At 39.8% G+C, this 26,782-nt stretch overlaps 4 protein-coding genes across 8 annotated transcripts in view; all 4 read left to right on the top strand.

Moving 5' to 3' along the window:
* The window catches only part of unc5db (unc-5 netrin receptor Db), a 108,331-nt gene extending 103,432 nt beyond the window's left edge, over positions 1-4,899 (top strand). For all 3 annotated transcript variants that reach the window (XM_031570448.2, XM_031570447.2, XM_031570446.2), the window contains one exon: positions 642-4,899. In XM_031570448.2, coding sequence (XP_031426308.1) covers positions 642-822 — 181 coding nt within the window. In that variant the 3' untranslated portion in view covers positions 823-4,899. The remainder of the gene's footprint in view (positions 1-641) is intronic.
* A 2,748-nt stretch (positions 4,900-7,647) lies between these two features.
* Positions 7,648-18,044, top strand: hdr (hematopoietic death receptor). 2 transcript variants are annotated; one of them, XM_031570443.2, is made up of 10 exons: positions 7,648-7,836; positions 8,199-8,352; positions 8,521-8,649; positions 11,602-11,713; positions 12,040-12,125; positions 12,312-12,404; positions 15,030-15,067; positions 15,360-15,431; positions 16,216-16,261; positions 16,442-18,044. In XM_031570443.2, exons 1-10 carry the CDS (start codon positions 7,816-7,818, stop codon positions 16,744-16,746), a joined length of 1,056 nt encoding a protein of 351 aa, XP_031426303.1. In that variant the 5' UTR covers positions 7,648-7,815; the 3' UTR covers positions 16,747-18,044. The 2 variants fall into 2 exon arrangements, with proteins under 2 accessions (XP_031426303.1, XP_012671347.1); XM_012815893.3 differs by having other exon boundaries at positions 15,360-15,614.
* A 1,471-nt stretch (positions 18,045-19,515) lies between these two features.
* On the top strand, positions 19,516-22,466 carry LOC105889945 (lysosomal membrane ascorbate-dependent ferrireductase CYB561A3). Of its 2 annotated transcripts, none has more exons than XM_012815880.3 (8): positions 19,516-19,738; positions 19,983-20,079; positions 20,182-20,242; positions 20,623-20,820; positions 21,055-21,263; positions 21,546-21,700; positions 21,902-22,070; positions 22,222-22,466. In XM_012815880.3, the coding sequence occupies exons 4-8, from the start codon at positions 20,646-20,648 to the stop codon at positions 22,243-22,245; spliced, it is 732 nt and encodes a 243-aa protein (XP_012671334.1). In that variant the 5' UTR covers positions 19,516-19,738; positions 19,983-20,079; positions 20,182-20,242; positions 20,623-20,645; the 3' UTR covers positions 22,246-22,466. The 2 variants fall into 2 exon arrangements, with proteins under 2 accessions (XP_012671334.1, XP_042564174.1); XM_042708240.1 differs by lacking the exon at positions 19,516-19,738 and adding an exon at positions 19,755-19,856.
* A 1,813-nt stretch (positions 22,467-24,279) lies between these two features.
* On the top strand, positions 24,280-25,725 carry LOC105889959 (histone H1). The gene is given in 1 exon segment (XM_042708146.1): positions 24,280-25,725. A coding segment is annotated over 1 exon segment (588 nt). The 5' UTR covers positions 24,280-24,855; the 3' UTR covers positions 25,444-25,725.
* Positions 25,726-26,782: the final 1,057 nt, after the last annotated feature.

Here is a 26,782-nt window from a genome sequence, read left to right as displayed (position 1 = left end):
CTGGCTGTATCCAAGGCTAGAGAGTTAATTGAAAACCTAGCTGTGGTCATCCACGCTTATCTGGTTTTTTTTTTTCCTGTGGCTCATGTAGCCAGGGTAGCTTGCCCTCACACTGGTGATAATTTAGATGATTGGCTAGATGATATCTGCTAAAGGGAGTGTTTCTGAAGATGGTGTTGAAGCTTAATCGTCTATTTATGTACAAAGGGGAGCACCTGCCCCTATATGTAAAGGCTGTGAGAAGCCCAAAATGGTTCATAAGTCACTGTGTTGACACACTGCCCCCTAGTGGATTTTCATTTACCTGAGAGTATAGCTTAAGTTTAGAAAAATACAGAAAATTGTGGGTCTATTACAAAAGGCCTGTTTTTTTTTAAGATGGAAAATACTGTGAAATTACTCCCTGAGATGCAATGTGGTATGGCTGATCTGTGCATATGCAACACTTCAGTTAGGCAGTTAGATCTCTGGTCTGATATGAACATGCTGGAGATAGGGGGAAAATCCTGCCTTGCAGTATGCTCCTAATCCAGCACCCACTCTCTTTCAAGATGAATATTTCGCCCCATGTTTTAAATGCAAGCACACTCGTTTTGATAGTCAAGCGATACATTGACACCCCCCCCCCCTTCTGCCGCCAGGAACCTGTCCTATTTTGCGAAGCAGAGGAGTCCCTCCGCCGTTATCCTGAGCCTGTGGGAAGCTCAGAACCAGGACAATGGTGACCTTGACTCACTAGCCAGCGCCTTGGAGGAGATAGGCAAGATCAACTCGAAGCACCAGCTCAAGAGCCCGGAGGACCCCCAAGACTGTAACCAATGAGGAGCAAAGTAACAACCTGTGTAAAGGGGGGGGGGGGAAATAACAACAACAAAAAAAACACAATTAAACAAACAAAAAATTGTCAATTATAATCATGCTTGGCAATCGCCATGTGGTCGGAGAATGCAAACTCAATCCCTGCATCTCCTGGGTTAGTCACAGGGGAGGTAGGGTCAAAGTGAGTCCGCGGCAACGTGTCAATTACCCTAAAAAGCAAACTGTTCAAGTGCTTTGTACGAGCAAAATATCATCTGTCAGATCTTGCTTGTAGATCAAAGGCACTGTATTCTATATGTGTGGGTGTGCGCGTGGTGGTAATCTTTTTTACCATAGAATGAATAAAGGAACTTGGTACCAGTCTACTGCAGCCAAAAGAAAGTTTAACTTCTTCTTTCAAGTCATCTCCTTCATGTCATATTTTGTATGGAGGCTTTATTCTCAATATGTGTTGTTAAGCGTGATCTCTGTCTCCTACACATGCGTGTATATCTACCTTTGCATTATGTCTCTGCTTGTACTCCTTTCATTCAAGTCTGCCTTCAAAAAGGACTGCATTGCATTTGATGTGTCTGTTTTTTTGTTTCTTTTGTTGTTATCTGTGTTTTGTTTACACCTAAGAACCTGTGAACTTACATAGAAGCTCCCAGTTCACTCTATACCTACTAAACACTTTCTCACAGTACCAAACTCACAAAGTAGCATTTTTCTCTGACCATGATAACTACAATTTCTGTGTTTGTAATAATCCTTTCCTCTCCGAGCTTTGGTCTATGGTGTTTGATCTTATTTGCATATATATTGACTCTTACATTTTCACATTTGTACCAAATAGCAGAGGAGAATTTAAAATGCTACACTAGGGACGGTGTTGATTTCTCCCCCCCCCCCTTCCATCCAGATACATACCACTACGGTGAAGGAAAAGGGGGCTGTGGATAGTGTATCTACACAAAACTGTGATTGGATGGGAATATACTGAGTGCTGGTTTTGACGTTAGAACAGTCCTTTGTTTCTTGCTGCAAAGGAACCTACTAAAATCAGCTCACCCTTTACTTATATCAGGTCTCCAGAAATATCAGTACATCACACCACATAATCACACCAGCAGAAGACCCTTGGAAGGGACTCTATCTGGAAGCTCAGCTTTTTTCCTCTCACAAGTGTATCTCATAAGGCATATCTACTATTTACTAGAAATTACTGGTCATGTTTATTTTTTGCTGAATCACAAATATCACAAATCCTCAAATTAGGAAGATATATTTAATGTTTTCAACAAATATTTTCACTTACCTTTAATTTGAACTTGGTTAGTTGGATTTAGTTTATTCAACATTTCTATGACCTAAACGTACATATGTTGCTCAGGTTCAGACATTATGCAAGGTTAGCAGGTCTACAGAAATATGCACATCTGCTGGACATACCACTACATCCACAAACAGTGTGCTGCAAATGTTTTTCTGTGTCACAGAGGATAGGCCTGCCGTTAACCTCATAACAACATTATATTCCACTCTTGCTGAAAAAAAAACACCTATTATAAAAAAAAAATCATTTTATTCAAATGTTATGTGTCTACTGCTCCCAACAGCATTTGCTCTGTCTTTGTATATACTGTTGAGACATTGCAACAACATGTTGACCATGGATTGAGGACTGCTATTACAAAAACTAAAGATTAGGGGCTTGTTGTAATGGTGTTTTTCCCTCCTAGCTTGCTTGAACAAGCCATGCGACTCTGTCCTGTGCCACGCCGAGCCTAGGTTGTCTTACCATATGCTTTGGCAGTCGAGCTGATCTTTGCTATGCCATGAATCTCGGCACTGCTTCAGAGCAGGATCAAAGTGCCAGCCAGTCCCCGCCTCGGCCATGTGGGGTTCCAACCCAGAGTTCCTGACTAGTAGGTGAAGCATGACATCAAGCAGGGTGCAGGAGGAACTGAGTAGAGAGGGTGTCTTATTTAGAAAAGCCTTGGTGAAATCACTATACAACAAACAGGTTTTCCACTGTTAGTGAGGAGGAAGACAACAAAGGAGCTATTACCATGGACATCCTGGCAAAGTGGAAGGCCAGCTGTATAGAGGTATTCATTGGAAGAATAATATTAATTGGGGATGAACATATGCAACATTCAGATGAAAGTATTGAGAGGGTCTGTCACCCAAAACAGTGTCCTAACTGGCGGAAGTGAAGGACCACTGTGGTGAGAAAGGGATTTAAAAAGGTTCCTTTAGACATGGGCAGTTTGAGCCTGAGACATGTCATCAGAGTAATCAGAGCTTTCTCCTGTGCCATCACCATAATGGAGATAAAACCGGAGCCATGCCCTTCGAGTCTGGATGTTATCACGGCATGGCACAATTTAAAAGGTTGTGGGAAAAATGGCTGCAGTTGCTGAACTGTGACTGTCATATTCTACCAACAAACCATTTGATGTCCCACTGACAAGTCTTTTTCCACTCTGCCAACAAGTTAAGTCTTGCAAATATTCTATCATCCATTTATTCAAATATTGGAGGTCTGCAAAATGTTGTCTATTGCATAAAAAACAAAAGTATATAAAGGCTAAAGTATGGTGAGGTATGTTTTGCTTTGAGGCTAATTTGTGGTTCTTATTTTAGTGTTTCATTTGATTTCATTTATTTTGTAAATGCAAGCTTTGTAATGGCATTTTAATGGTCATATATTACACATGTAGTACCACAAGCTTCTATCTTGCAATTCTCCTAAGTTTTTTTTTTAAATAATACAGTATTGCTTTTCATCAGATACAAAGTTTTGTATTATGTGATACAAAGTTTAGTTAATTCTTAAGTTTTTTTGTTTTGTCATTTGTTGTTGAATGTGTGAAATCTTTTTCTGTGTCTTGCTTAAACATGGTTTTCACTTCCATTCAGTATTGTCAGAGAAACAGAGAGAAATGTAACAAGCACTGTCTTTTCATTGGAAATGTGTTGCTGTCATTGCTGCAGTAGGCCTGTGCATGAAATGTGGTGGTCCTTGCAGTTGCTCTTGCCATCTCATTCTCTGGAAGCATCATCACATCTTCACAAAAGGATGCAAATGTGAGATTCCTGATTATAAGAACATACTTTTGTTTTTTTCGGGGTCATACAGCCATTTCATCATGCACTTTCAAACACTAATACCTAATAGTATAATTGTCTGATACGGGCAAGTAATTTGGCATCTGCCTGCCTTTTCCCAGTCTGTTGCGCTCCATCAAAATGTTCGTATTGATCAATTTCACATTCTTCTTTTGCTGGATTTGGAATAGATTTTTTTAAAAGGAACACACTTAGGGACCTTTCTGACTGGTCGGTGTTCCAATTTCCTATTTTATCTAATTCAGAAACTATTTTTGTACTTCCTTATTTCTCGGCCATTTTCATCGATTTGGTCCATTTGGATGTTCTAGGTCAAATCTGTTCACTGACGTCTCTGTTGGTTCAAGCGTTCCAGCCCACCTACATCTAGTCCAACTGCTCTCTCACATGCACGTGTTCAGTTGCTCTGCTCTCTCCTCAACCCACATATAGCATCTGCTTCTCCAAGCTCAGCTTAGTGTGTGTACATATCATGTTTTCATGTCTGTATGTCTGAGATGTGAATGAATATCCGTGTATGTGTGATTCACTTCAAAGACAGCTTGTCTTTTTATTTTTATTTGCAGATATGTTTGGACACTGAATGGAAATTTCTGGTTGGTTCTTGTCACCACACTTATTTAGGATGGCAGTTCTCTCTCTCTCTGTCCATATCACGCATGGCCTTCAGCTTCATTACCACTATTCTTGTGCCTTGTTTATCTACTGTAAATGGTGAATGTTGTTAAGTACAGGCGGGGCTGAAAAACAAAACCATAGTTCATTGCATCAAAAGGTATATATGAGTATACTATTGGGTAGGCAGCAAGAGCTTTTTTTCTAGTGCAAAACATCCATGTTTGGTATTGCCGGGGCAGCTTGTGGTATAATGTATCTATAATTATGAACATTTTGGATGTTTTCTGTACAGTAGAATTTGCAGATGTATATGCAGCCTTTTGGAAATAAATGTACAGTTGAAATTGAGCTTGTTTGTCATGTAAGTGGATGTTGAACTTGTTTATGGAAAGGACACAGCTGAAAAGCAGTATTCCACCTTTTTTGATCAAGGCTGAATCATTCTATTGTTTCTCAGAGGAGAAGGGCACAATTTTTCATGTACTCTGAGATTCACTTCCACTGAAAAAAAATAGTGGTTTGATCATGGAACAATCAATAGGCTGCACGTGGCATTTCACTAATTAGCATTATGCTACAACGCCATCTAGTGGCTTTATCCTCCTGCGCTACTCTTGTATATTTTCTGCATTGTTGTACCAGACAGACGTTTTTTTTGCTGCCATACATGGTCTCACAGAAGGATCATATAATTTCAAAAAAGTTTTCTCAGGAAGATGACATACTCATCTTATATCAGTATATGAAATATGTCTATTACTTGATTTAAACAGTGGAACACTGCTGACATCAGGAATACTGTAATTCTGTATGATGCAATGAGATTAGTCTATCACTCTGAGCTTATACTGTTTAGAAGTACAAACTCAGGAATCCGCCCATATTCCTGCTTGCTCTGAGCCATTTGAACATACTTTTCTATTACAACTTTAGCTTACTGAATATTGAATTTAAAATGCCTCGCCTCACAGATAAGCCCTTAAATAGTCTAGCTGCTACATCCAGCATCGCAAAGACCTCCTTTCTTATCACAGACTCTTCCTTCACACAGCACGGGGTATCTTGTAAATCCTCGGGTAGTAAAAAAAAAGGAGAGCTAGTATCAGCCTAGTACTTTAACAGGCTTCCTTCTGCACCCTTTGTACTCACTCGTAAATTAAGTCCTATCATGTGGGAATGGTGGACAGTGCTGACACTCACCTTAATGACCAAAGAGATTCCATGACCCCTATGTCTGCTTAACAGCTGAGATACATTGGGCTAAGAGCTTGATAAGGCATTTATCCCACCAGGGCATTTCCTCAAGGATTTGAGATGTACCAAGGCTTCAGCGGAGAACTCAATGCTTTGGGTTAATATAAAAGTTTAAAGGCCATAGGGAAAAAAAGACAGGCTACTGTATGCGAGAAAATAACCTCTGCGAGTGAAATCAATAAATGCTTCCACACTGACACAACCTATGCTATAAACCTCCACCATTTCAACATGTTTAAAAGGACTAGGGTTTATCTACCCCAGGGACCAGACACATTTTGTGTGATTTAAAACTGCTATTCCAAAAATAGTTTGACAGAATGAAGACAAGACTGAAGTCTCAAGACACCTTTATTGACTGGAAAATGGGGATATCATTGCCAACACATACTAACAAAACAGAAAAGATAAATCCAGTTGTTGAGGAAGGGAGGAAACTGTTGAGGAGGTCTAATCTTCCATGGGTAACTGTTTAACTTGCATTGGATTTGTCAGAGGCAGACAACATGACTTCATTTTATTTCGCCTCTTGTTATCTCTAAATGAGCAGGGGTAGGGGAAACCCCTCCTCCGTCTGTTATCTTGTCAAAAAGGGTCACGAGTAAAATAAATAAATAAGAAAAGCATGGCACAACTCTTTTTAAATTCATTTTTCATTAAGTTTAAGCTAGGGATAAGAAAAAAGAAAAAAATCATGTGAGTCATGACTTACTCTGCTGTCACACCAGTAGCAGTGTCTGAGGCACATGATGTGTTTTTTATTTAAATCAACGAAGCAAGAGTAGAGAAAGTGTAAGCATGAAAAACAACTCTTAAAATAAATTTTAACACATAAACACACCTGGAGAATGTGGGCAAAGTGTTTGCTTGTGGTAGCCTATATATATATACACACACACACACACACACACATACACAGAACTTTGCAGAATTTTTTCTCAATGCAGTTATTTCCTATCTTCTGCATAGTGTGTCAGTAGGAAATATCATATTTAGATTTTTCAAACATTCTTTTTGTAATGGTGAAATGGATTTAGGTGCTTGCTGATATACAATGTTAGAGTCACATTCCAGTTGTGAGGTGTCAACGCCATCTGACAGCTCACAGTTCACACAGTTTACAAAGGGTGTCTACACATATAAGCATGTTAATTAATGAAATAACTTATAAGGTGAATGACTACAGAAATGTCTGTAAACTGTTGGAGTGAGTTAGCGCTACCCTCATCAAAGTGGTCAGAACAAACAAAATGATGAAGTGTCACTTTTTCTAGCATTCTTTCACATGGGTATGAAATTCCCCTTTGACTTGGTGAATGTTTCCCCAGTGGAGCCGTTTCCTTCCCTGCGAACAACGCTGATGGTGGCTTGTCAGCGGAGTATCACAGCAGTCCAGGCTGCTACTCTTGAGATAATGTCAACCAAACGTTCGTGCGTGTAGCCCTAGGCCTGCAGCGTTAAAGGTGTTAATAGCTGATTACCAATACAAGCCAAGTAAAAAAAAAAACTATAAAAAAACTCACAAAAAAAACGACTGAAAACAAAAAAATCTTGCAAATAAGAGCTCTGGTCATTTAACCTTCACCACTGTTTTCATCCAGGTGTTCATACTAAACTCTTAATCATAGTTTATTGGGTAATAATTTGCTAATCAGAAGGCTAACCTTCTGACTAGGTTATTTCCATATACTTCCCACAAATTACTTAATATATGTTAAAGTGTGCTTATGTGCATATGTGAGTGTCCTCTCATCCTCCTTTTTCTTAATTTTCCCTCTCCAACTGGCCTCACCTACTGTGACGTACTGATAAGTTTGTGGGGCGGATACACTGACTTGTCCCAGAGCTTCTCCGGAAGTTTATGATTGTCAGTAAGCTATGCGCCAGAGCTGGAACCGGCTGGAACGTACTGTCCATTCGTCCAAAATCGTTGCAAACATTTAGAGGCTTGTCAAGAAGTAATTATTTTCGTTCTACAATGACAATAAGAGGACGACATCGAAATTAAGTATGAAGCGAGTTAGCGGCCAGGTAGGCTACCGAAATCAGAGCTTTCAAGGCTCGACTTCACGAAAACTTCACGTTATATGTTGGTATCAGTCACTGGGCCTATTTAAAACTATTAATGTTCTTATCGGAAGTGTGATAGGTTAAAGTAGACATATCCCAGTAAAATACAGCAACAGGTTAACTGACATCAGACAAGCACGTCATTGGTTTTAAGTTTGAGCAGTAAGTGCTGTCTGGCGCGGTACCATTATGAACTTGGATTAAATTTAGTTTACTAAACGATGAGGAATTGTACATATCTTATCTATTAATGTTTAGATTCCATTTCTGATCATATACATGAGGTGGTATACAAATGTCAATTTTGCTCTGGTCTGTTACAGATTATACTCGTGATATGGCTCATTCACCTGGCCGCTACTAGTACATCTAGACTTTGGGAACTAAGTGTTAGAAGGAATAGGACGGTACGAGAGGTTTCTTGCAAAGCAGAGGCATATCCACATGAAGGCATCTGCTGTTTAAAATGCCCAGCAGGTGAGTACATAAGGACGACTTAAGTTCTGCCTCTCTGAAAAGCAACCAAAAGCTTGTACAGTATCATTTTCATTTACGCACCAAAATTATTCTGTCAAAAATGTATTTACTTTTGTTTTATTGGTTCTCTGAAGTGTAACATCTCATGTGTTCCATTTGTCTCATCAGGCACTTATGTCAAGGAACATTGCACTGAAACATTACAGGATGGGACCTGTGAGGCATGTGATTATGATACTTACACTGAACATGAGAATGGACTAAATCAGTGTTTATCATGCACTAAGTGTCCTCCAGGTAAGACTCATTATGCATACATTAATCAACATTAGACTTGTAGTCCTCTCACGGAATTACAAACTGCTAGTGAAATATTACCTAGACCAGTGTGATTCTATGTTTGTGTAGGCTCTTATTTACAATTCTGCTTTTTCACTCTACGGGGTTACACTTACACACCAAACATATTGACTGACATGGTGGGGCCTCAGTCTCAACATGAGCCATAGTTGCATCACATTCAGTGTTTTACCTCAAGAATATCACAGTAGCCTGCTAAACAAACCATGTTTTGATGTCGACCTCCCAAGTTGTATTGATTGCTTTGTTGGAATGACCAATGGATGAGTTCAGTGGCAACATGTTTATGCATATTTCCGTCCATTCAATCCCCAGCGAATGGCTGTATTGAAACCATTTGTTGTTAAAATGTAGAGGAACTGCAACGAATGCCGTTTAGCAAATGCCCTTCGTTATGGCGCTGTATAGATAGGGATATGGTAAGAGAGGAACTAGTCAGACAAAAGTAATACTAGGCAAATTAGCACATTTGATAATAATAATAATAAATATAGCTGCAAGCAGCGATGCGGATTCCTCCTAAGATTGCGAAACCAGGGGAAAATGTATATTCTTTACAATTTTGGAAAGGAGAGTAAAAGAAGGGAAGAAGGAAAGAATAGAGGAAAGAAGAGTGAAGAAAGAAGTGTCTTGCTAAAGGACGCTTTGACAGGGAATTGAACTAACAACCTTCTGAGTACTAAACGACTTCTCTACCCCTGTACCAATGTAACCCAGGTTTATATCTCAAAGTTTTGCTTACATATTACTTCACTTCCTTGTTGGCGGCTTTTCTGCTGAATTTGAGTGGCTATACCGGACAAACGGTTGTGAGGATCAAAATTCTATTCTTTGTTTTTTGTGAAGCTTGGTCTGCAGATCATCTCTGGTGATTTTGAAGAAGATTTGACCAAAATTGTAGGAGGAGTAGGCTTTCAAATGTTTTTTGATAAAACCGGGAATAACAGAAAATCTGTACAACCGAAAATTGGCGCCATTGAACGTCGAATTCGTCTTGATCCAAGGAATCCAATGGTACCTCATTTTTGAAAATCGGTCAAACGGTTCAAAAGTTACAGTGTTAACAAAAGTCCAACTTTGACCCGTTGGTGGCGCTAGTGTGGTCTAGTGGGAGACATGAAACTTGGTGTGAGTGAAGAAGGGACTGTCCTTAATGAGTGTGCCAAATTTCAGAAAAAGTTACCATATGGGATTTGAGAAAAATTGTAGGAAGAGTAGGCTTTCAAAGCAGTTTGATAAAACCGGTAATAGCGGAAAATCTATACAACCAAAAATTGGCGCCATTGAACGTCGAATTCGTCTTGATCCAAGGAATCCAATGGTACCTCATTTTTGAAAATCGGTCAAACGGTTCAAAAGTTGTGTGTGTTAACAAAAGTCCAACTTTGACCCGTTGGTGGCGCTAGCGTGGTCTAGTGGGAGACATGAAACTTGGTGTGAGTAAAGAAGGGACTGTCCTTAATGAGTGTGCCAAATTTCAGAAAAAGTTACCATACGGTTCTAGGGGCTGCCATTGACTCCCATGGTACAAACATAATAATAAGAAAACCTACAATAACTCCTGACGGAGGAATCCTAATAATAATGTTCTATAGATAAACTATTTGTAGTAAAACACGTCAGTGTTCCTGTACAGCTTTACTGTGAGTGCAAACAAACTATCATCAGAGTGTCCTACAGTTGTCCATCAACAAGCTACGGAATTATCTACCTAAGAACATAAGGTGAATGTACAACCTGAAAGAAAGGGGAATGTAAGCAGAGGCAAGTTTAAACTATTGCGACACTGCACTTTATAAGGTTTATAAAGCTGGTTCAAATGTACCGTCTCTGTAAATACTCTGTACAGCATCAGAATGGCTAGATTTTTGGCTGAGATATGGTGTAAACGGTCATTGTGGCTCAGGCATCAGTGTCACTGTACGATTGTTCTTTCAGCTGGTGCAAATAGGCTGCCACTAAAACAGACATCAGACTGCCTGATGGCCCCAGCTCAAACAGACAGACAGTTTAATAGGCTTCAGAAGCACTGTGCAGATGTTCCACTGTGCTGGTGAAACCACTGTTGCACTGGTAGAAAGTGTTATGAAAATAGTGTTTAAAAATGGAGGTTCAGAGAGTGAATAAACCCTGAAATTGACATCATTTTAATGGCAATAAAAATAGATGAGAATTGCAAGTGGGCTAGTTCAGCTGGAAAGGACTGAGTAACAGGTTGGAATGAACACAGCAGGTTCTTGAAAGATGACTGCAAATCACCTGCCATAGAGATAAATAGTTTTAGCCATTATTTCTGATGAACAGATATAGGCCTAAGTTCCACGAAAGAGACAGTACTGAATGCCATAGAGTTGTTTTATTGGAAAGTGTGAATGTTTGGATGTATATATGTGTGTGTGTGTGTGTCAGCTTGGTGAGCCCAGAGAGAGGCTACCTTACCTGGCAATTGCTTTGCTTCCTCTGCCAAGTGGCTTTGTTCCATGATTGGCTATGGCTAGCCCTGGCAGTCGTTCAGCGCTTAGTTACATTTCTTTGTTCGTTTTGCTTGTTGGTGGTCAATAACCAATACAAACATTGTAGTCCAAACAAATACTAATATGCCATTGTTAGGGTGGACTTACCAGTGGCAAAGATGAATGAGTCTCAACTCAAGCATTAGTAATTCGATGGCGTAATTTAAGCCCCAGGTTGAGTTATCTTGGAAGCTGTCTGGCTGTCCCTGTTACTTTTAACCCTGTGACCCCACATTTTGCCTCAACATCCTCTGTAATTCTCATAAAGTTGGCAAATGAAGGCTTGTTGAAATATACAAAATGAACTGGTGGTCAAGTGATTCCAGAGCAAAGACTTGTCTTTCGTTTTAACTTGAAGTGTGTGTCCTCTTTGCAGATCAGGTGCCTTCAAAAACGTGCACCCGCACCAGCAACACAGAGTGTCAGTGCAAAGAGGGCTACTTCTGTCTTCCTCACCATGCATGCGAAGTGTGCAAGAAATGCTCCAAGTATGCGGCTGTTTCCCACTTTTACAGTAGGGACTTGTATTATTAATCAGAGAAAACCAGAATTCCTTAAGAGGAGTATACCAAGAGGAAATCAAAAGGAATTTATTCCTGCATGGCATACTGTGCTGTGGTATAGATCAAATAGAATTTGGACTTGAAATGCTGATTGAATATGCCCATTTAATATAGCATGCCACCAGATGTTGTGCAGTAAAATGGTTGGGCTGCAGTGAAGCACAAGATGAGGCAATGGGCTTTGAGCAGTTTGGTTCCCAGTGTAGTCCCAGTATTTAATGTTCCGATGTTTTATTTTTTTTAATTACCAGATGTAAAGAGGATGAGTTCGAAAATAAGCGATGCACCCCCATCTCCAACACCATCTGTGAGAAGAAAACTGCAACGAATACCACAGGTGCTGCTCCATAGTCATGCTAATGGACACATGCTATCATTCATTTTTTTTTATGTTGTGAACAGGAACACACGGCTTCTCGTGAGAGTTTACTGTATCAGGAGTGCTTCTGTTGGGTCTACATGAAAGTTGCAAGTTTACACTTCAGATATCCATGTTTAATGCTTATCTTTCTTTCCTCTGCAGTGGTTATAGTTCTTGTCTGCGTTGTGCTGCCAGCACTACTAATTGGAGGCATAGCCTTTTATTTCCGGAAGACTTGGCCACATAAATTGAATGGTAAGGACATAAACCAAATCATCATACCACATCTTTGACTCATTTAAGCTATTTTATTCTATTTGTAGTGTTGTGTCAGCTAACCAGAAAGGTAGGCATAAGCACCAGTTCACCAGTTCAACCCACAAACCTAATTCTTGGTGAATCTGTTGTCAGACATGTGGATGGAGGGGAGGGATGAAGGGATGATTACATGCTGCTTTCCAAAAGCAGTCATCTCTGACACAAAATACAGACTTTCAGAAATATTGTGAAAACATAAAACTAACACATTATTGTGCATTTTGGTGCATGTTAACGTTCATAGAGAAACAGTGTTACCTCCAAGAAGATTTTCTGGCCTAAACAGCTGAGAATGCAAACTGTTATCAGTAGTTCATTCCCAACACAGGGAGGTTTTGTTTTAACCATGCTGCTTAGCCTAAACACCTGGCTCGCAAAAAAAATAGTTTTTCAACTGAGATGAACTTCTTAGACAATTTCAACCTATTCTGGAATTGCGGAGAACATTTCAGACCAAATAGCATCGAACTCGGTTGGATAGGGACCAAAGTTTTAAGAGACAACTATCTATTCTCACTCAATCGCCCAACGTCCTTGGGGCCTGATACGCACTCGGGAGCTGTACAGAGTGAACAAGGAGAACATAACAAGAACTCTGTGGCGCCAAAACATCTGCCCCCCCACAACCTGAAACAGAGGTGGTGTGCTCAGCCACCTCCACTGGAATGAAGCGTGTGAAGATTGTGACCAGGACATTGTACAAGTAGCTCCAAACTCTCTGGGATCTCATGGTGAGATGGAGATTGTGAGCACATGGAAACAGACAACATTGGAGTGCAGCAGCTGACATTCTCACCTCCCAAGGCTGAGGACAGGCTATCGTGATATGGAGGCGCTTATTTATAAAAACTCTCGGTTCAAGTCAGGGCACTGTCTGCTCACATACTCAGCTATACCTGTCCTAGTCAGAAAGAGAACCAATATGCATTCTTCAGAGAAAGTTGTTAACTATTCTAATGTAAAATATGTTACATAGCAACATGAATCCGTTTTTTTCTGAAAATCAGATATCTTTTAAAATATTTTAAAAGTAACTTGATTTGCTACTTTTAGCTGATACATGGTTAGATCAAGCATGCAGTGCTACTACCCGCACTGAATCAGCCCCCCCAAACGTCATTTTTATGGGTGCTGCCAGAACAGACCAAATAGGAGGGGGAATAGCCACACTATTCAGAGAATCTCTCCAGTGCAAACAGTCTTCTCTTGGTGGCTGTGTATCATTTGAATAACTATGTGCTCTCATTAAGTGTTCTGCTCATATTTTGTTAGTAACACTTGGCTATAGTTTTTCTTGATGAGCTAAGGCAACTCCGCTCAAAAATAATTATCTAAATGCTTCCATACTTAACAATTGCCAGCCCATATCCAATCTACCATTTGTTGGCAGAATCATTGAAGGTTTAGGATTTAAATGACACACCTTAATACCGATACGAGCAAAGCATCAGTCCTAGTGTTATTGGACTAGTTAGTCCTGTTAGCGCAGCCAGTGATTATAACTTCGGACTAATACAGACTGGAACATTGGGTTTCGATTTTCAGGTACGGATATCAAGTGGCTCAGATCATACTTACAAGACAAGAGCTTCTTTGTTGCCATTGGAAATGTCAATGTCCTTGACCTGTGGTGTTGATCTCGGGGCCTTTATTATTCAACTTTTATATGCTCCTGCTTGGACAAATTATTAAAGACAACATGATTTCTTATCATAGCGAAGTTGATGGCACCCAAACGTACTCAGCCCGCCCACCTAATGACTTTGGTCCCCTAGAATCTTTGTCAATACATTGACCAAATTAACAGCTGGATGCCTCAAAAACTGAAATAATCTTATCTGATAGAAATGAGGAGGATTTAGGAGTGCTACTCATTTTTACACAAAATGACTTCAAGCAAAGGACTGTTAAAAACCTTCATGTTTAATTGTTTGCATTCTCTGTTTTAACAACCATGTGACTAAGTCAGCCTTTTACTCTCAAAAACATAGCAAAACTTATAGACCTTATGTCAGAACTACAAACTTCAGCTTGTACAAAATGCAGCTGCTAGAGTTCTTACAACAAAAAAATAATTAAATGACCACATTTCTCAGATACTTAAGTCCTTACACTGGCTTCTGGTAATTCACAGAATTGACTTCAAAGCAGTGCTGATTGTCTGAAAATCACTAAATGGAGCAGGACCAAAATACTTCTCAGATATGTTTCAGCTGTACACACCTGCTAGACCTCTCAGATCACTGGAGGGAAATCTGTTGGTAATAGCTACTGTCAGGACAAAACCTTGTAAAACTAAATCAACTTCAAACCCAACTGTTCTCAGATGCTTTTTGTTAACTGGTCGAATGCACTTTTTCCCCCTATGTTCTTTTAGCTGATCTAATGCACTTTTTTTCTGTTCTTTCAACTGTTTAAATGCACTTTACCTTCTTAAATGTGTATGAATTGAGCTATATAAAAAAACCTGCCTTACCTTGCCTATATTTTCATTTGTGTTCTAGCAGCTATCTTGCTCCTAAAGAGAAAACAATTATGTCTTGTATGTCTTCTTTCTTACAGCTGCAATGAGACGAAATAATCCACACCGGAGAAATGTGGTAAATATTATGTCTGTTGACAGTCATAACCAGTTTCCTAACCACAACATGCAATTATCACATCCTTGAAACTCAAGTGTTTTCAGGATTCCCACTGAATTCCCTGTATTGCCTTTGCAAATGTGATTCTCAAAATACAATTAATGGTGACGGCTTCTCATCACTCATTTAAACCCACTCACAGGACTAACATTCATTGAAGAATATAGCATATCCTTTGTTGTTTTTCCCATTACTCATTGTTTCACACTCGAGTGTTGACATTCTTAATTCTTTTCAAATGTGCCCTAAGGAGGAGAACGTCAGGGTGACTGAGGACAGGCCAGTGATGAAGGAGGCGACGCACCGCGCCCTGAAGCAGCTGGTGGGTTCCAGGGCCGCTGAAGACGAGGACACGGGCCTGGGGGACAGCCTCCCTAACACAGCCAGCTCCTCGCAAGCCAGTTTGTCTGCACTGACACCTTCCTCCCACACCCCCCTCTCCTGCAGCAGCAGCGGCAACAGCAGCTCCGCGCCCCCCAACCCGCTGACTCTGCCTCTCATTAGGGTGAGATTGTTCTCACTGAGCATGCTTCTGCTTTCTGTCCACGTCGTCCGAAGGGCCAGGCAGGCAGGCAGACAGGCAGGCAGTCTTGTCCACAAAGGCTTGGTGTGGCTGGAGGAGGTTTCCAGGGCAAACAATTGCAGGTGTATGCATCACGCAGCTGGTCAGTTGTGTGGAGATTGAGATCAGTTGATGAAATGGGTGTGCTGCTGCTTCAGTTGGATTGAAGAAGTGCAGCCACACTGTGCCTTTGCTGACAAGATAGCCCAGCCAGTTCTGATTGAATCTTGCTGCCCTTTTTCCTTGCATTGGTGCCAGGGCCAGAGACCACATACGTGTCATCTGCCAGCTGCCCTGATGCTTTGTTTCTTTAACATTTGGCGAGTATTGTTTGGTGCATATTTCTTGTGTGAAAGAATTCAATTCATCACAACTCGTTGGGATTGAGAAGTTTCTGACATTGGGAATCATGAAATTGATATCATTGAGTCCTTCAGTGATTTTTATATAGACATTGCATCAGATAATTTGCTGTTGCTAACTAACTGTTACCGCATCCCAGTACCTAATTCAGTGTTAACAACATTGTTGTTTTTCTGTTTAGGTGATAGACCATGCCCCAGGCACTCGAAGACTCGTTCCTGTAAATGGTAAGAAAACATTAACATAGACATTAAATAATGATTTGTCATATTTGGTTCAATCATCAAGTCATGAAACGGGAGAATCCAGAATAAATTAAACCTGAATGTTCTGTTCATTTTCATGTTTCAAAAGACTTTTTTCATCTGGAATTGCATACATTTAAGTTTATTTTGTCTTTTTTTTAGGAGAGGAATCACTGAAGAAAAGTTTTGACCTTTTTGAGGAAGTTGATGTTCTGTTTCACAAGAGATTCTTCCGGCACATAGGACTCAGTGATAACGACATAAGAAGCGTTGAGCATTCTTGCTCGGATGATAAGATGTACGCCCTCCTCCGAATGTGGATGGAGAGGAAAGGAATGAAAGCCTGTCTTAACGACCTCATAGATGCTTTGCTTTACCTGGACCAGAGGTTGTCAGCTGAAAACATTATTGCACAGGCAGTAGAAAGTGGCTTATATACGTGTGAGGAGACTCTGATTGATGACTGACTTGACCTGCCATTTGTATATTTGTTTGAAAATGAACTGGTATATATTTTTTAAGTTTTGTCTTTATTTTTTTCAGTTGCACTGGCATCTGTGTGTGTTTAGTTAAGGTCCATCAAATGGAGCATGAAGTCAGGCTTGAATTAGTTTAATGTACAAATAGAGCTCATACACAAGGTTCTGTACAATGTGTCTTATTTATTTTAGAAAATTCTGGAGAAATAGTATCAGAGTATTTAGTAAACAAGTTAATTGGGAAAGTCATCAATATTTAATATTACAATTTAATTTTAGTTTTCATATTTTCCACAGAATTAAATGGCACTGTAGCTTTGACCTTCTGTTCATTCTTCATGGCAAAAGATTGCTACAGGTTGTCTCCTGCTCCTAAAGCTGGCTTGATATAGGCCCTTTTAGAGCAATCAGTACTGTTATGATAATTGTATGGACATCTCAGTCAGATTGAAATAAGTCAAACCTCAGCTCCCTAAAACGACCCAATGAAAGGCAGTGTAGGTATGTAGCTTGCTCATACAAGATGGAAGAACACCAGCATGAAACAACTAAACACAGATCAGTGTTTACAGATGGTCTTCTGTGGTCACAGCTAAATGTGATGCAACTTTAAATGAATGTGCATATTAGTTAAGAACATTTTATTTGATAATACATGTTGCCTTTTGTGAGGTTTGAAATCTAGTGGTTTTTTTTCTTTTTATCCTGAGGCATGTGTTATTGTTGTCATGGTGATCCAATGAAGATGGGGATCCAGTATTAGTTTCAGATGTACATTACAGTACGCTTGTGTAGTTCCCATGGTACTGAAAGAAATTCTGAATGTGTTGTACTGAAGCACTGGTAATAATTAATTAACTATTAATTGAACTGGCATATCTCATAATTACAACAGTCAGTGCTGAACAATACTTAGACTATTCTAGACTATTCCAAGCATGTAATGTGACCAAGTGATCAGATACATTTTCAGGGCTTCTAAAAAACCAACTGTTAAATAATTAAGGAGATCTTTGAATGTCAACAATGAGTGATCAAGATCATGATTTCCTGTCACTGTACTTTCTGTTGTAAGAAAAGGGCAACAAAGAGGTCTGTTTTTGTATCAGTTATTTGTGGTGTTATGGTTTGTTTTGTATTTGCTGTTGGCGTGTTTTGTACTTACTTATCCTCTGAAGTTGTCACACTGAGATTAAATTATATACATTTCCCTGTGATATGGGGGGGGGGGTGTTTCTCTATAAATGCAATAAAAATGAATTCAATGATTTATGATCAAATGAGAATTGAGGTTTTACTGTGCCAGTAGTACCACTTGGATCACATGCATTATGATACATTTACACTTAGGGTACCCGGTAGTCCTTTGTAGTCAACAGTAAGGGAATGTGCATGATAACATAACTTAGAATGAGCAGTTGTATGTTATTTTATCTGAACTTATTTATTTCTATATGTCAGTATTTCCTCTGGAATTCAGTTCAAATGGTGATCAGTGAGAAAACTGGTTTACTTGTCTCTGGAAATGTATGTAGCCTAAGTGGATAAGAGCCTACTAGCTGTTTAGTGATCCCTGTTGAGGGTATTCTGATTAAGTGAACATGCAAAGCACAAAGGCATAGGCTAAATGTATCTGATTCTAGCCATATGTCATGGCCTATTGGGCCCACTGTGTGCTGCTCAGAGGGTTACTACAAAGGTGGGCCCATAGGGCTTTCTCAAAAGGAATCATGTATGGACAACCCACATGTAGAGTGCATCACAGGGTGCTGATTTTCTAGGCAATTAACCTGCACTGTGTCACTGATGTTCCCCCATTTAAGACCACTGCAACAATCTCCTCTGGCGTGCAGCTAGGACACAAGGAACATTAAACTTGTCAGTTGAGTTGAATGTAGGGTTTTGCTCTTGGCCTTTACTTTTTACCGTGTAGTCTGCATCTTTTCACTTAAGGGTAGTCTGTTCTAGTGGAATTTCACAGGTCTGTGTGAAGTTTCAATACATGTAGCCACATTGCAGTACCATCTCCACAGAAGATTCCGTCATGCTGGAGTTGAACAGAGGGGGGTCCGAGATGGTTCAAGATGTGAATCACAGGCACAAGATGCAAGTGTGGATTGAAATAATTCTGAGAAATTGTGGGGGCGGGTAAAACAATGTTCTTTCAATCCAGAGAACAATGTTGACAATGTTTTACCATATTGTATTTTGTATTGTATTTACCACTGGGTTGTCAGAGAGATCTGTTTTTTTTCTGACTTTCTCACAGTGATATTGTATAAAGTAGCAAAAGGCAACAATCTTACAATCATCTCTAAGCTTGGACATCTGTAATGTGCAAAGCTTAAGGGCAAAACCCTTCTCTCTTTATGTCGGGGAAAAAGGTTTCATGCGCTCATCCACATTTGATGTAATCCGTTTTGAATTTCAGTCTTCGATTATTGTTAGGGTTACACATAGCATGCCATAGTGAAATACATAAATAAATACAGACCGACCGACAGACGGCAGATCTATTTTACTGGGGGGGGATCCCTTCAATGTCCACATGATGTCAGCACAAGGCATTCTTTTTGCAGAATTTGCGCTGTGAAGTAAACACTTTCAGAAAGTGTATAGCTAATTCAGAAAATGATTGCTACACAGTGACTACTCAACTGAATCCTCAAAACATCTTAATGGCTTAGTGAAAGATCTGGCAGAACTTTGATCTCTGCTTTCCACTTTTGTCTCGAAAACTATATTGGTGGTGTCGATAGAAAACGACATTTCCCATCGCCCACTTCGCCATAAACAAGGAAATAGTCTACGGGTACGCCAAGAAGCCTGTATTTTACTGTGTCTCAATTGCGTAATTTAGCGACTGTACCCTTCATATGAGGAGAGCTATGTGCTAAAAGTTCTTGCACTTTATGCACACGTAATAATTGACCGGTTTTACACAGTTCAAGATTGATTCAAGGACAGCGCCGCAGAAAAGGTAAAGTTACCAAACCTGCTCGACCTTGTTTGAACCCAATTACTCACATGACTTCAGATTTTGTACAAGTCTGTCACTTCCTGATATACTGGTCAGCGCACAAATCTTAAATTATCAGGTGAACTTTTTCTTTCCCCGTGTTTTCCCAGTCTGATAATATCACCACCATGTTACGGTCGCACACTGTAGCTTAATTCACTGGTTCATAATGTATTTATACTTACAGCTTCCACTCTTTCAACAGGAGGTTTCAAGAGGATGACTAGACGCAATTCAAAGAGGCACCTGGATAAGAACAAAACTCTGAAGTGGAACATCCATCTAGGAAAGGGGAACTGAAAGTAAATGATATTTCAAAAGTTCTGTTATTGTAAACGTATGCCTATCATTAGGGGGTGGCACTATGAAACTGGACTTTCACAAGAAGTTTGACTTTTGGTCAGGGTTTATAACTTCAGCTGCTCCGATTGAGAAGTGAGAGGGAACACAGCCTGTATACCTCAGGTGAGCTAGATTATTTTTCATATTCTGCATTTGCTAGAATTCACACTAGCACAACCTACAATATATTCCAGTTATAATGAACTGTTTACTATTAATTGTTGTAAGGACTTTATTGTAATAGGCTAATATTGTGATTTCCAGGTCTTATCACCATGTGGATTTGTAAAAGCATTTATCTCTGACTGAACACTAAACAATAGCCTATATGATAAACCATACACAGGGTGCCATGATTACTACTGGTGTCTGAATTCATGGAATTTCATTCTCAAATTTTATTTCAATACATAGTTTAATTATTCATAAATATCATGTTCAAATAATCTGATTATAACTTGATATCTGTGTCTGACGGAACCCTCTGTATATCTTCTGCACAGGTCATACCAGGATTAGATCCACTATGTCCTTTTATCCCTCTTATTTACTGTGTCTTTGCCTGGGAGTTCTATGTGTGGTGTTTGTCTCTTTCTGGAATGCTCAATGGCGTGGTGGCTTTGCATGGGATGGCACGGGCAAACAGTTCAACTGGCACCCAGTTTTTATGGTTACTGGGTTGGTGGTGCTGTATGGTAATGGTGAGTAAAATAAAGTTGAAATAAATGTACATGGTCTTACATTTCCCTTGGGTTGTCTCTCACTTCCTCCCTCCTCTCTCTTTGCATATCACATGCTTTCTTCAGCCACTTGCCTGACGACAATTCATCTTTGTTACTTCCAATACTTCCTTATTTTATTGTGGATGTGCTTTACTGTCTAGACAATGCATGATAAAATATTTCTCCTTTCCTCTACCTCTTTCTAAACTCTAGCGGCTGTGTTGTATCGCGTGCCGCTAACTTGGGGACAGAATAAGACACCATGGAAACTGGTGCATGCTGGGACACTGCTCCTGGCTTTGATTCTGTCTGTTTTGGGACTTTGTGCTGTGTTTGATTTTCACAACGCCCAAAATACCCCCAACGTATATTCACTGCATAGCTGGATCGGCATTTGCACCGTGGCTCTCTTCACCTCTCAGGTACTGTGTGGAAACACAAAGGTTGGTTAAAACAAACCAACAGGAACAATGTTTCCTATTTACCATAACTGTACCATATGAATCACATGAGATTTTTTAATGTGTGTTTACACTGCATAACAATGATTACTGTACAAGAGGACACTATATGTGTATAACTCTCTTCCTTTTTCTGTTAATGCATAAGCTCAAAATGAACAATTGAGCTTTGAGTTGTACCTTCTTCAAAAAGAGGGGAAGCTGATTGTATCTCTCTTTCATGTCCTGTGGTTTTATTATCAGTGGGTGGTTGGTTTTGCTGCCTTCTTACTTCCCTGGTCCCCAGTGGAGCTTCGCAAACTGATCAAACCTACTCATGTCTGGATGGGAGCCATCATTCTGGTTCTGAGCATCATTTCCTGCATATCTGGGATCAATGAGAAGTTGTTTTTTTCTCTGTAAGTATCAGTGTTAGTTGGTACATGCTATTTGTTTTGTATGCCAGACTGTAGTCAGCTTCACATACAGAAGAAATTATCTTCCTTTGAGAGGACAATGGCACATATCCAATCATGTGTCTATGTATCAATCTGTGTATTTACTGTACCTGAATATTTGTCTGTATTTCCTAAAAGTATTGTACTTTCAATTAAATCTAGAAAAGGAAATGTTAATGGAACGCAGCCTTATGCCAAGCTTCCATCAGAGGCCCTCTTCGCTAATTCTCTTGGAGTCCTTATTGTGGTGTTTGGATTAGTTGTGTTGTACATCCTCTCCAACCAAGGGTGGCAACGACCAGAGCCAAACCATGATGGAGAAGGTTATAGGGTAAGGCTTACAGATATCAAGTCATTTAGTGCAATATGGTGTTGACAGTGTTACATTTTCATAATGGTTTTTCATGATATGAAAATATATTAAAACATGATTATGCTATGAAAAACACTGACAATTGTCTTACCTAACTTGATCTCTCCAGCCATTGCAACATGAAGAAAGTTGATGGCCAATTGCCACAGGAACGGAAACAGACAACAAAGATCTTCACCTGAGATGATAGAATGTATACAGTATGTTGGCCTACAAGTGTATGTATGCAATACTTTTATATTAAGTAATTTATTTCATTTTTGCAGACACAATGCTGAAATTCCGAATACATATTTAGAATCTATACCTTTTGTGTTGTCGTTTTTTGTAATTAAAAGCAATTTGATTAACGAATAAACATGTTTTTACTGCTGTTGTAAATCTCGACATTTCACTCGATGAATACAAGCCTGTCAAGAGGCGATTTAGACATTTTAGGAGCATCAAATTAAACATGGACATTGTAGCGAAGGGAGAGTGTGGTCACCCCATCCGGACTCGAACCCATACTCATCTGTAGTGACGATCACATCGTCACACTGCCCTCACCTTCGGGGAGCGCACCCTTGCGCCTCACGCACACAGGCATTCCTCGCGCATCCACCAACTGTACTTCTCCCATCCAGAGTGCCCCACACACAAGTGCTTCACCCATCTATGGGGTCCCTCACACAGGGGTCAACTTACCTGGGGGTCCCTCACACAGTTTTACGGGCACGCCTCCGATGACCTCACAGCGAGCCATCCCACTTCTGACACCATTTGTAGCGAAGGGAGAGCGTGGTCACCCCACCCGGACTCAAACCTGGGTCTACAGGGTGCCAAACATGCTCTCTGACTGCAACGCCAAAGAGCCAGGCTCGATGGCATGGCATTCAGAGCACATACTCATCTGTAGTGACGATCACATCGTCACAGCCATACATCGGCAGTAGGCCTACCTTGGGACCAAATTTGTAGCAGTATAAAATCCAACAGCCAACCAGTAGTCTTTGCATGACAGCATACTGAATAGGCTATTTGTATAAACAACAGGGTGAAAAGTGTGTGGTTGATGGCTTATGTCTTGAAAGCTTCAAATGTGAGGCAAAATGTTCTAGAACTAGCCTACAGGATTATGTTCTGAGGACGTTGGCATACAAAGGGCCATGACTAATAAATTAGTACATTTGTTAGGTGAAAATTCACTCCAGTAGCCTGTAACCAGCCAATCACCAACGTTGTCCCAGGAAGGAAGGGATGTATTTGATTAAGTATCAACATTTAACCAGGATCAAGGACTCCTACCAAAAGGCAAAAAAAAAACACATATTAGCTTCAGGACCTTCTTGAATAACCCTATACAGTAGGCTACTTCGAAGAGTTAAAACTGCAACGGCTAGATTAACCAATGAGTGCCGGCCTGTTGACCAAAGCCTGCAAGATGTAGCAGAGACCCTAAAGTCTTTTAAGGTGATATTTTTATCTTGTGGGACAAGTTATTATCTGGTGCTCACGAGATAATTATAACTTGTGGGAACAAGTTAATAATCTGTGGGAACAAGTGAATCATTTTTTCATTGTCATTTAATGTTATATCCTGGACCACTATATAGGTGGAGAGCGCAATTTATAGGTAAGGAGTATTCACAGAACATACAGAATTACATCATAATTTTATTTCTGGGGTCTAGTAGAATATTTTTCTTATACTGTACGTCTCTATTCATCCAGTGTCTGAAACGCTCTGTTGGAGCTACTGTATATTTTATGACTGAATATTTGAGGCTGTATATTTTTATGGTTATGACCTTGTTAGACCTACTCACTTGACTAATTTGACTTCTCTTCTCGATTAGAATTTTTTTTTCGATTAGGTGTTTGCCCCTTCCATCTCGACCAGTGGCATAACTATCGACGGTGCACACAGTGCAGCGGCTGTCATGGGCCCATGTAGGAAGGCGATTTTCTGCTGCTTCACTATTGCAGGTGGACCCTCTCGCGCATTGACCCCTTCACAGTCTTCTAAGTAACTATTCAACAATATCACTAAAATAAATTGCAATTGTGATAACACTACAACCCTCCCAAAACTCTTAAGGTTTTGAGTAGTAGCTTATTTGTATGTATTTTTATTTGTCCTTTATACATATGATTTATTTCATCTTGTTGCTTTCTTCTTAAAAGTTACGAAAGAAGAAGTCTTGCTTGTCGTGATGTTTTCTTTAACGGTTCAACCTTTTAGCAAGAAGCAAGTATTCCTCAGAAAATGAAGAATAAAAAAGATGAGTCATTGGGTATGTAGGCCTACACAATGTGACGAATTATGTTGATGCCAAAAAACGTTTACTGACGTGACTATATAGCATCCCAAGCTAGGTATGCCTTACACCAATAATTAACGTTAGCATATAAACTGACGGGCAAGACTGCCAAGTGAAGGCACCTGGAGTTTTTGCGTTTCTATGTAAAATAGACCCCGGTATAAGGTTTGCTATTTGTGGCGCTGAAAGACACCTACGTTCTGTGCGGGTCTACAGGTGTATTACTTACTTTGTTGATGTAAATTAGATGAGTTTTTTTTTGTCAAGAGAAAACACAACTGAAGCTCTTTCTGCAATGAATTGGGAGACCGAATAAAGGTTGAGTCTATATGGTCCTCAACATATATTTAAGTTCCGCCTTTCCGGCAGTTGCGTAAACATTGACTTTGGGAACGCGAAGGAGGGGCTTACGTTGCATTGTTTATATTTATTGATACGGAATGGCAGAAGCTGCACCTGTCCCACCTGCTGTACCTGCCAAAGCTCCAAAGAGGAAGTCCACAGCAAAACCTAAAAAGTCCGGCCCGAGCGTGTCGGATCTAATTTTGCAATCGGTTGCAACATCAAATGAGCGCAAAGGAGTTTCCCTCGCTGCCTTGAAGACATCGTTGGCTGCAGGAGGCTATGATGTTGAAAAGAACAATTCAAGAGTGAAACTCGCGTTGAAGTCCTTGGTGAAAAAAGGGGCGCTCGTGCAGACCAAAGGCACTGGCGCGTCTGGGTCATTCAAACTGAACAAAAAGGCAGAAACCAAAAAGCCCTAAAAAAAAGTCACAGCTAAAGTCAAGAAGCCAAGTGCTAAGAAAGCTGTCTCAAAGGCACCTAAACCGAAAAAGGCGGCGAAGAAACCCGCTCTGAAGAAGTCTTCCAAGAAAGTCAAGAAGCCAGCACCTGCCAAAAAAACAGTGAAAAGTCCCCAAAAAGCCAAGAAAGTTGAAGTGAAGAAAGTTACTTAGAGTCCTAAGAAGGCCAAAGCAGTCAAGCCGAAAGCAGAAAAGGCAAAGAAAGCACCAGTAAAGAAGAAGTGAAGTAAAGAGTTGTATCAGGAGTTATATCATGTCTGGTGCGTTGACGCATGGGTTTCTATTTTTGTACAGTTATTTATGGGATTTATGCAGCAGTAAAACATTACCACTGGACTGTTATGAAATGGCATTTCATTGCTATTGTGAATAGGCCTTTATCCGTTATTATTGTTATGTACAGTAGCTAGTGTATTTATCACTTAAGTAATAGTTCTAATGTCTCTGACTGGAAACAAATTGAATTTGGCAAATTATTTTTTCTTTATTAAAAGGTCAGCATGTGAATGCATTGTCATGACTGTCACCTTTTGAATCTACCCATTTTCTGTTGTCTATAGAATGGAAATGTCCATAGTGTTTAGACTTCTCAAGGCATTATTGTCTTAAGAGGTTTAAAATAGCTTGCTAACATTTCAAGCTAAGCTTTACATTGTCATTTACCCTCCATTCTGTAGTATATCATTTTTACAACCTTTCAAGCCATCAGTTACATTGATGGTGAGACATGAGATAATGCCTCTTCGTGTGGATTTGAACATAGATTGGAATCAAGGTAACATTAGCTTTGTTGAAGTCAGAAAGCTGATTAGGTAACTGTTGGATGCATGCAAACACTTGCCTTCATTGGTCAGTGGATAGACCAATCATGGTGTGCTGTTTTCAAGCACCAACTAACACCATATGATGGCAACTGAAATGTTGTTTTGATATATTACAGAGGGTTTGTGAGGTCAGGTTAACCTGATTTGGACAATTACAAACAGATTTATTTTAAATGCACAGTGAAAATGTTTTGCGTTTCTTGTTTCCTCCTTGGATCTAGTTTTTTTCTGATCCAGTTTTTGGTGATTAACTGTATTCTTCTATAAAATGTTGCAATAAATGTGCTTCATGTGACCAGTCTCTCTCTTATTATGAGTATCGAACCTAATTTATAATAGGAATGGTTAAAATGTAACTACGAAATAAAACAAAAGTTTTAATAACTCTAGTGATACTCATTACAGAGACATACTGTATGGTCCCATGGAGTCCCAATTTACACTGATGTGAGAACATACATGCATCTTATAATGATGGGATAACTCAGTGGGATATGTAATCAACTGCTGTGATTAAAGAAAGAAACACATCAGCTCATCAACTAAATTCACTATCTGAAATATATTACTAAAGCACAAAGGGATACAACTCATGAGCATCTACTGCCTGTAAAACCACAAATTGATGCATGCTGCAACATCATTTTAAGTGGAATCTCCACTAAAACCAGACAACAATGTCAAAGGTCATTTGACTTGGACATGACATACGAGTTGTTTGAATGGTCAGAACAATTAGA

The sequence above is a fragment of the Clupea harengus genome, chromosome 7 (genome assembly GCF_900700415.2).
Source record: "Clupea harengus chromosome 7, Ch_v2.0.2, whole genome shotgun sequence".
Classification (NCBI taxonomy): domain Eukaryota; kingdom Metazoa; phylum Chordata; class Actinopteri; order Clupeiformes; family Clupeidae; genus Clupea; species Clupea harengus.
The sequence above is the reverse complement of the archived record's forward strand: the minus strand, read 5'-3'. Positions and strand labels throughout refer to the sequence as shown.